The 10,863-nt window shown below is 39.8% G+C and overlaps 1 protein-coding gene across 1 annotated transcript; it reads left to right on the forward strand.

Moving 5' to 3' along the window:
• The first annotated feature begins 1,775 nt into the window (after window positions 1–1,775).
• LOC127209938 (glyceraldehyde-3-phosphate dehydrogenase-like) lies at window positions 1,776–2,968 on the forward strand. The gene has a single exon (XM_051169583.1). The coding sequence runs from the start codon at window positions 1,782–1,784 to the stop codon at window positions 2,781–2,783; it is 1,002 nt and encodes a 333-aa protein (XP_051025540.1). The 5' UTR covers window positions 1,776–1,781; the 3' UTR covers window positions 2,784–2,968.
• The last annotated feature ends 7,895 nt before the right edge of the window (window positions 2,969–10,863 follow it).

Here is a 10,863-nt window from a genome sequence, read left to right on the forward strand (position 1 = left end):
GACAGGAAAAATTTTTGGAATCCCTTAAGGAACTGTAGTTTTTAGCTCAAAATTTAAAAACAAGATTTGAAGTAACCACATGATTTTAATCAACAGCTATCATTTAATGCTTTTGTCTTGGGGAAGTTACAACTTTTACTAATTTAAATATCTAATGTGAAAAATGATGAAATAAATATCCTTTAAGGTTTAATCTCTTTCAAAAGCACAATATACTGTAAAAAAAAAAAAAAAAAAGGAAGAATAAATTTAGGGAAGAAGTGCTGATTGTCTTCAAGTTAGTATTGTTCATGGTGTGTGTGTGTGTGTGTGTAGGTATGGAGGTGTGAAGTTCTCAGGATGATCCTGGATGTTTTCCTCAGGAATTCCCCCCTCCCCTTTTTTTTTTTTTTTTGAGGCACAATCTCTCATTGAGTTTGTTAACGTAGGCACTCTCTGAATTCTTCCAGAGACGGGCCTGCCTCTGCCACTCATCTCATCTCCCCTTTGCTGGAATAATAGAGCTGCATCACTTTGCCTGCTCTCTAGTTTATTTTTATTGTTTTATTTTCCGATTAAAATTTTCTAATTAAAATATAATTACATCATTTCCTTCCTTCCTGTCCTCCCTCCAAGCCTTCCTATCTCCTCTCCTTTCAATCCCTCCCATGTCTCCCTGCCCCTACCCACCCCCTTCAAATTGATTCCCCTCTTTCCCCCCATGATAGGCTCTGACCATCTGAAGTCAGGCCCTCACACTTGTGGAACATGTGTCTTCCCAGCTGAGCCATCTCCCTGGCCCTTGGTCCTGTTTTCATGTTCAGTTGAAGCTTACACATAAATACACTTCTGGGAACTTGCAACAACAAATGTGCAGTGCTGTCTTCCCCCTGAATCCTCTGCAGCCAATAACTGTGCCAGCATCAGGAGGAATGAAGGTAGCCAGGGCAGAAACCAATTTAGTTGCCAAATCTACAGAGGGTTTTGTAAGGGGCTTTCACCAATGACTTTTAAAGGCTTGTGCTATTCTGTCCATGCATTGAATGAAAGATAACTAGTCTTTATTCCCCTCCCCCCCTTTAGTTCAAGCATATAAACACTTTGGAGAAGCTTTTAATTCTGTGGCTCATGAATGCTTTAAAAATGAATTTGAGGAACCTATTATTTGTGAGGCTTATGTAAATGTACTAATGTATGGCCATTCTTTGTTCTTTTTGAGTAGGAAGTCTTTACATGTAGGAGAATGTGTGCTTCAATTTTAAGACAATTCAATTTTACAGTGTAATATATAAAAATTTAAGTAATTTTTAAAAAAGCCTAAACTATTCTTGACTTCACAACAACCTTTTCTGTATTCTCTATTGTTTCTGGAGTGTTGATGATTAAACCCAGTATCCTCAGACATGCTGAACTTGCACCTCTGACAATGACCAGTAACTTCAACCTTACCTCACAGAGACATAGAACATTAATAACAACCTCAAGATGAAGTGGACATGTCAGTACAGGCTTCTGATGTCAAAACTCAGAAGGTGGAGGCAATAGGACCAGAAGTTTAAGGTCATCCTCAGCTACATAATGAGCTTGAGTGTTCAGTCTTGCATACATGTGAGCTTGTCTCAAACTGACAATAATTAAAGAAAGTAACATACAGAAAAAAAATTATTATATCTAAATTGAGCAATGAAGTAGTTTTGGTTTGCAATTGAATAAGAGAATATTCAAATTTCCGGCTCTCTGCCCTCCCTGTTCCAGAGACAGCCGCATCTTCTCGTGCAGTGCCAGTCTCGTCCCTTGACACGATGGTGAAGGTTGGAATAAATGGATTTGGCCGTATTGGGCGTCTGGTTACCAGGGCTTGCTTCTTAACTGGCAAAGTGGAGATTGTTGCCATCAATGACCCTTTTAATGACCTTCACTGCATGGTGTACATGTTCCAGTATGACTCTACCCATATCAAGTTCAATGGCACAGTCAAGGCTGAGAACAGGAAGCTTGTCATCAACGGGAAGCCCATCACCATCTTCCAGGAACGAGATCCCGCAAACATCAAATGGGCTGATGCTGGAGCTGAGTATGTTGTGGAGTCCACTGGTGTCTTCACCACCATGGAGAAGGCCGGGGTCCACTTGAAAGGTGGGGCCAAAAGGGTCATCATCTCCGCCCCGTCTGCCGATGCCCCCATGTTTGTGATGGGCGTGAACCAGGAAAAGTATGACAACTCACTCAAAATTGTCAGCAATGCTTCCTGCACCACCAACTGCTTAGCCCCCCTGGCTAAGGTCATCCATGACAACTTTGGCATCGTGGAAGGACTCATGACCACAGTCCATGCCATCACTGCCACTCAGAAAACAGTGGATGGCCCCTCTGCAAAGCTGTGGCGTGATGGCCGTGGGGCTGGCCAGAACATCATCCCTGCATCCACTGGTGCTGCCAAGGCTGTGGGCAAGGTCATCCCAGAGCTCAACGGGAAGCTCACTGGCATGGCCTTCCGAGTTCCTACGCCCAATGTGTCCGTCGTGGATCTGACATGCCGACTGGAGAAACCCGCCAAGTATGATGACATCAAAAAGGTGATAAAGCAGGCATCTGAGGGCCCATTAAAGGGCATCCTGGACTACACTGAGGACCAAGTTGTCTCCTCTGACTTTAACACCAGCTCCTACTCTTCCACCTTTGATGCTGGCGCTGGCATTGCCCTCAATGACAACTTCGTAAAGCTCATTTCCTGGTATGACAATGAATACGGCTACAGCAACAGGGTGGTGGACCTCATGGCTTACATGGCCTCCAAGGAGTAAGAAGCCCTGGACCACCCACTCCAGCAAGGGCACAAGAGCAAGAGAGAGGCCCTCAGTTGCTGGCTGCTGAGGAGTCCCTGCCCCTGACACTGAGCATCTCCTCTCACAGTTTCTATCCTAGATCCCAGAATAATGGGAGGAGCCCAGGGAGCCCTACACTCTTGAATACCATCAATAAAGTTCACTGCACCTAATAAAGAAAAAAAAAGAACCGAATTTCCAAAATAATTTCTGTCATTAATGTGAGTCATCAGATAAGTTGCTCTTTTAAGAACCAGATTTTCTCTCAAGGTAAACCTACAAGGGATAGGAATCTCACAGCTTAATGATCATAGGGGGCCAAAGTAGAAGTCTACACAAGGAAATGTTTATAAGCATGATGATTTGAATGAGAATAGCCCCCATAGGTTCATATGTTTGAATGTTTAGTCATTAGGGAGTGACACTATTTGGGAGGGATTGGAAGGTATGGCTGCGTTGGAGTAGGTGTGGCCTTTTTGGAAGACATGTATTACTGGGGGTTGGCTTTGAGGTTTCTAAAGCCCAAGCCAGGTCCAATGTGTCCCTCTTCCTGCTGCCTGCAGATTTAGATGTAGAACTCCCAGCAACTTCTCCAACACCTTGTTTTCCTGCATGCCACCATATTTCCCACCATGATGATAATGGACTAAACCACTAAAATTTAGTCTAAACTAAATACTTCTTTGAGTAGAGCTGCCTTGATCATTGTGTCTCTTTATGTAAGACAGAAGTTGGTGCCATGGAGAGGGGTATTGCTGTGACAGCCCTAACCATGCTGCTACTGAGAGAATGTAGGCTTTGAGATTTTGGGTTAGGAAAGCAGTTGAACACTTTTAGTGGACCTTAACGGGCCATACTAGTATAAACATGGAAGGCAGTGGTGCTGAGCAATGTAGATTTAGATTCCAATAGCCTGGATCAAGAGGTTTCAAAGGAGAAGAATATTAGTAAGTGGTCTAATGTGGCTACTTTTTTCCCATGTCCTAAAAAAAAAAAAAAAAAAAAATCTGCCTAAGGCTAAATTGGAGAGTTTTGAATTAATGACATTGGCAGAAGAGATTTTTAAGACAGCCTAGTATTGACTCTGTCTTATGGTTATTAGTGCTTACTCTTATAAAATGAAGCTAAGTCCCAGTGCTCAAGGAAATAAAATAACGTCTAATGGAAAGTCTGATGCTAAATAGAGTAAAGGGAATGGTGTCCTCAGGGCAAGACTTCAACCAGGTAAGCTTTCAACTTGTGAAAAGGAATTAAAGAAAGACCTCAGTGAAGGAGACCATCAGAACCAGAAAGCTGGTGAAAATCTATTTGAAAAATGGGGCCAAGTTCCAGCCCCAGCAAACAGCAGAACCTGTCCATTTCATCCATGTATTTCTAGCTTTAGAGTCAGAGACAATAAATGGGTTGTAGAATCTCCTTCCATGACTCAGGAAAGCTATGGAGACCACCTGTGTGTTCAGAGTGCCCGGTATTGATGCTCAGAGAGGCCAATGCATGAAACTGTGAAAGTGAAGCCTGGATTTTGTTGGGGATCTGAGATGTAGGAGATATCAGAGTTTTGGGGTACCTAATGAGGAAAGCTGCAGAGTGGGTGTGGACCCAGTCTATGAGAGAGAAGTGTGTTGCAGTCAACAAAGCTGCAAGGAGTTGGAGATCTGAGGAGCATCAGACATGGAGATGCAGAATTTCAGGCTTGCTATGGTGGTTTTCATTCTTGTTTTGGTTTGGTATTTCCTTACTCTGCTCCCTTTCCTCTACTTTGGTTAAGCAAATGTATATTCTGTGCCTTTGTATGTTGGTAGTGTGTGATATCTTTTTAAATTGTGATTTTATGGAGGGTTAGAGTTAAGAGATTGTCATGAGTATCAGATGAGATGTTGAACTTTGGATTTTTTTAGACAATGTTGAGACTGTTATAAATTATGGGGACTTTTGAAGTTGGACTGAATGCATTTTTTTTTTTTTTCATCATGATATGGCTACAAGTCCGTGAGAGTGGAATGTGGTGGTTTGAATGAGAATAGCCACCAAAAGTTCATGTTTGAAAGCTTAATCATTAGGGAGTGGCAGTACTTGGGAGGGGTTGGGAGATGTGGTCTTGTTGGAGGAAGTGTGTCACTGGGGGCGGGGCTTTGAGGTTTCAAAAGTCCAAACCGGACCCACTGTTTCTTCCTGCTGCCTGCAGATCTGGATAGAGAACTCTCAGCTCCTTCTCCTACACCTTGTTTTCCTGCATGCCACCATACTTTCTACTAGAATGATGATGGACTAAACCTTTAAAGCTGCAAACAAACTCCAGTGAAATGTTTTCTTTTATAAGCATTACTTTGGTCATGGTGACTCTTCACAGCAGTAGAACACTATATATGACAAAGGGTTCAGTCCCTTTAAAGAAGACAGGCCACAGACATTGGGGTTTCTCCCATGCCCACTGCTATAGATTGAAAGAAAGGACTGTGAGTGCCAGCTCCGTAGAGAGGTGCTGAAATGTATTTCAGGTGATCAGGCCCTGTAGTAGCGGTGGGCACCCACTACAAGACAAACTGGCATAGTATTTAGTTATTTGGCATGCAGCACCAATATCCAGAACATAGGGTATTCCTGAAATGTATAGGCCTCAAAGTAGATGGGTCTCTAAGATTAGTGGGAAGTGGTCTTTGAGATTAGCAGATTAATTAAGGTATTAAATAAGATATAAGGCCAAATTTAGAAGATCCCATTGCCATATACCACCGTGGGGGCTGCTATATGTTCAAAGCTTAGCAGTTTAGGGAAAGTACTAGAAAGGATACAAGACATAGCCAATCCCCTCTACAAAGGCAGCACCTGTGATCTACCACATGCTAGTTTAGTACTGTACTTTGAAATGTTAATATTTTTCTTGTTAGTATTCTCATTTCCTTAGAAATTTTGATGTGTTATCTCTAATTATCATTCTTCATACAAAATGTCTTAAAAGTTTTTCAAGCCTGAATTAATTCTTCACCTGGAATTAATCAGCTTCAAATATCGTTTTTTAAAAAAAACTTTTTTTTGGAGCAAATATTTTAATTTATTTTCAGAGAGTCTGTTGGAAACCTCAGATGGAAATAGGATAACTCCTGGGACCAATAATTTGTCAAGTGTCAAAACCTGTACAATGAATGCAATTCTGTCTCCTGACAGTCTGATATTTAAAGCATATGGGTTCCATGTCACAATATTCAATCCTCAGTTAAATATGAAGTGAAACTTCCTGAAATTCTGTTTGAAGCTCCTAGAATTGAAAGGGCATCATCTAGGATCTGTCATTCAGTTCTCTAAGTTTTCAAATCTTTATCAGCAGAAGGCATTGCAGCTGGACCCCTTCCCATTATTCTTTAGACCCCTCTAAGCTAAGCCAGCCATGCTGAAGAAATCAGTCAAGGGTATTATGAAAAGTTTATCTTAGAAAACACTAATTTGTACCTAATTTCTCAAGGTTTCTATTTTAGATTTCATCACAGTAAGTCGAAGAAAGAAATGAGCTGTCATTCAAAATCATTCATAGTCAGTGAAGACCAAGTAAAAGACGTGGTTGTAAAGCAGAGATAATTTGTCACTCAGTTTTTGTTACTCCTTTTGCTGATTGGTGGAATTGCGTTTTGATTCATCCTTTGGTGTCCAGATTGGATCTAGAGTCTGTACATTGTAGACATGGCAGAGTGCTCGGGCTAAATGTGCTAGTCTGTTTCTTGGTCTAGGGACTGAGGGAGGTTTGAGAGTGTGGGAGACATGGAACCTGGTTAAAGCCACTCACCTAGAGAGAAAACAAGCACTGTGGCACAATTAACACCTCTCTTAAAGTATTTTTCCTTTCTGAGCTATAAATTTACATTTCCAAAGATCTAACTAAAGTCCTACTTACAGAGAAAAGACAAATACTAAAATACTTATCCAACCCCAAAGCTCTTGGTTTTATTTTATCAGATAGTATGTCCAACCAAGCCATCTCTGGAGCCACCCTATAATCTCATTTTATTTTTTTTGAGAGAGAGAGAGAGAGAGAGAGAGAGAGAGAGAGAGAGAGAGAGAGAGAGAGAAGAAGGAGGAGGAGGAGGAGGAGGAGGAAGAAGAAGAAGAAGAAGAAGCAGGAGGAGAAGGAGAGGAGAGAGGAGAGAGAGAACAGGCGAGAAATGAGGACCCTTTTTCAGAATAACTTGAGTTACTAGTATCAATATAGATGTCTATTGTTAAGACAATTGCAACTTTATTACAGTGAAGGCCACACCTCAGTCCTCGTATCTTTCTATTCATAATAAAATCTCAACTCTATTTCACACTGGTTAGTTTCGAAATTCCCTTTCTCATTGAAGGCACAAGTCACTGCTTAGCTTGTGTGAAGTCCCCAGAAGATTAAGGGAACTCCAGAGAGACACCTGAGAGCCAGGAGAGAACTGAAACTCTGCTTCTCAGTGCACACAGGCACAGCCATGGGTTAGCAAAGGTGTGGGACTCCCAGATTGGCCAGTATCATGTGATGCCAATGTAGTGAAATGTTTTGCCCATTGACTTCATGGGCATTAGGAAGTCTACATGTTTGCCTAACTTAAGCATGCATGTAGAAATAAGTCCAGTTCAAATGTTCTCAACTTCCCCACCCCCAGTATAATAAACCACAGGACTTGGGCTTCCCAAGTATGGTTGAAAGAGGCAGCGTGCATGATATTTAATGACTGCAAGGCGCTAGTATGTCTATGTAGGCATCTTTAAGGCTTATATTTGTACTGAGAAACTTTAAGGAAAGATGCAGGACTACCTCTTCCTGAAAAAATAGAGCAAGCTAGCGTCTTATAAAAGTCCAAAGTCTTGAGCATGAGGCTCCTGTCTTGGATTTGGGTTCACATGTCACATTCCAAAACATGATCCACTATGATTCCTTATGCATTGTCCTCCTAGATATTGGCATAGGGGTGTGGGGCGCAGCACAAGGTGACATGTACCTCTGACTACAATATAATCATTTATTACCAGTTCAGGAGAACGATGTTTTATACTAGAATATATAAAAATTTAAAAACTTTATTGCTAGCTTTCAAAAAAGGCAAAAATGTATAACTATGCTTGGTTTTTAATACATAGACAATAGAGCTGCAGAGCAGTTCTCAAGACCATACTAGCCCATTATCACCACGGCATGGAACATGGCAACAAGAAGCATGGAGCCAGGCATGGTACTGGAGAAGAACCCGAGAGTGACATCCTCATCTGCAGGCAGAGATGAAATGAGAGGGAGGGCAAAAGGGATAGGGCTGGACTTCCCATGAGCTTTTAAAACCTCTAAGCCCATCTTCAGTGACAGACTTCCTCCAACAAGGCCATATCTACTCCAACAATAATATTTGTTGTATATATCAGTAGCACGCCTTCAGAATTTTTTAAATTGAATCACTATTGTGTCAATAATAAGACTCTATTTGCTCTTGTAATACTGCTGTAATACAAGTTAGGAGTACATGGTGAATACACTGCATTTTCAGAGAAGTTCCATCGATGTTGCTACTGTCATTTGCATAAAATGGCTTTCTAGGTTCTTTATCTTTTATCTTCTTGGGCAACTTTAGAACTTAGTCTAAGGCATACTTAGCTTTAGCTCCCCTCTCTCTTCTCTACAGATAGGACATTTCAATTAGAATGATATTTTATAGAGATTTTCCCTCTGATCTAAAGTCTTGAATATTGATCAAGTTGAATGGTTGTCAGAGCTTAATATCCTATCATTAATAGGTAAATGCTAAAATTGTTACACTTTTAGTTCAAATAAAATTAGTTTCAGAAAATTGCCTGATATATATCACTAGTTTTCTATATAAAAAAAACTATCTTAAAATTAGGAAACTAGAGTTTCAGGTATGATTTAAAGATTAGGTAAGTCTCTTCATCCTAGGTTACACTTTAATTTGATACTATGCTTTGCTTTTGAAAAGTTAAAAAATAATTTCTTGCACTTGATTTCATCCATCCATCCATCTATCCATCCATCCATCCATCCATCCATCCATCCATCCATCCACTGACGTTTTTATTAAGCCAAGGGCAAATGTTTCCAATGGCAAAAATAGATATGAATAAAGACAAACAGGAAATTCGTTGGAGATTATACAGGAGAAACAAACCCTACTCTTTTGATCACATCAGAGAGTGTAGAGTTTTGCTCTGTAAACAAGTGTTCTCAAAGGTACCCGGTTCTCTCCCGAATCACACACACAAAAATACGACTTTAATTTAGGATTCAATTCCGATTCAGCTAACACAAATGTGCTTGGCCAGAACACATATGGCCTTTCTTTGTTTTTGTGGGGTTTTTTTTTTTTTTTTTTTTTTTTTTGTTGTTGTTTTGTTGTTGTTGTTTTTTTAGTAGCCTTTCTTTGTAATCTGAAAGATTTTGGTCTTTATTTCAAAACCAGTTGAAAACAGTTTAAAGATTAAAACATCAGCACAATATCAGATTGTAGTTTAGAGAAGTGGTGTTGCATAAATAAAGGAAAAGACATTGGAACTGCCCCAAATGGAGAGGAGCTGTTTTCGAGACTTGTAAATGCAATGCCCATGGGATATTGCTAAGAAAATGTTTCTTACATTTTGTAGTAGCCTGTGTTTGAGGACTCAGGAGAAAAGGGAGTCCCTTCTGACTTAATGCTAGGAATAGATTGCCTAAGCCACATTATTGTTTTCTTTCTTTCTTTTATAAAAACTAGAAATAATTATAGTGACTATACTCTCATATTCTGGTTTGCTCTCACAAAATCTGGAGACGTGTGTGGTCTTCTCCATACCATTTAGATATTGAACTCTACAATCCTGCATTTTGTGTTTCCTACCTTCCTGGTCTTAATTTTATCATCTAATTAATTTCCTTTGTTTTGATCATTAGCATAATATCTTTCTGTACATTTAGAAGGAAATTACATAAAATTATTAACCAGTCATGAAAAATGTTTTATTAACATGTTGATATTAATAAATAATAAATTATTTTGCTACCTTATAAGAATATCTAAAACATAAGAATGTTTGTTGATAACATACTAAGCATATATAAAGGCAAGACTTTAGAGATGAAATAACAGCAGGTGAGAAAAGAATTTTCTTTTGCATACTGGATTGCCACTTGAAGAATGTGATGGATAATCTCTATGCTGTTATAAACCATATTGCTTCAAGATGTGTAAAACTGGCAAGACCTTAAATTCCAGATACCATTACCATTTGGCTTTGGAACATGCTTGTGATATCTGGTATTGTGCAATGTTCTTTGGAATTCATGGAGGAATTTGACTACACTTGAGATATGCAAGAAAACAAAGGATTGTACCTTATTTAGCAAAGTGTTAAAGCAGAGTTTTAAACATACCTCACTTATTTGGGACAAATGCTTTCTTGAGTGATACTCTTATGCTGTAGATACATTTAACAGTTTGCCACTATATCTTAATGTGATGTTTTCTTTTAATTATTTTTTTACAATTGTATTATTTTACATTTATACCAACGTCTTTTTTAAAGCCTAGAGTGCAGTGGTCATTCTTTGGGTTTTAAAGCGTGGTATTGGATCTTACATAACAGACTGTCATTCCATTGATGAGTAAGCACATGAGGCTCATACATGGGGCTGTGTCTGCCGCAGCTCACAGTTCCTGTGTTCTCCAGACACTGACCTTAATTGGCTTAATTTGGCCTCCTTTGTTAGTTTTTAGCCAGGAACCCATAAAGGGTATCGAAATCAAGGCAGATGGAAGGGTTTTCAGTACTAGTTTCCTGAGCTGAATATCCTTTTCTGGTTTCTCAACACTTGACTTGGCCTCTGAAATAGAGCTTTACAGCTTTTTCTCTGAACTCATCACTCGTGCCTGTGGCTTTTCTGTTGTGGGTGAACATTTCATGGCTGGGTGCCTTCTCCATGTTTCTGGCTGTGTCCATTGATAAAGCTGGAGATCTTGACTCTTTTCAAATATCTGAGCTAGACATGCTGGGGTTTCATTTCCCATATACCTTCTCCCTTCACTCTTACCTCTCCAAACTCAGAACATGTATGTTCCTT

Source organism: Acomys russatus, chromosome 27 (assembly GCF_903995435.1).
Source record: "Acomys russatus chromosome 27, mAcoRus1.1, whole genome shotgun sequence".
NCBI lineage: Eukaryota > Metazoa > Chordata > Mammalia > Rodentia > Muridae > Acomys > Acomys russatus.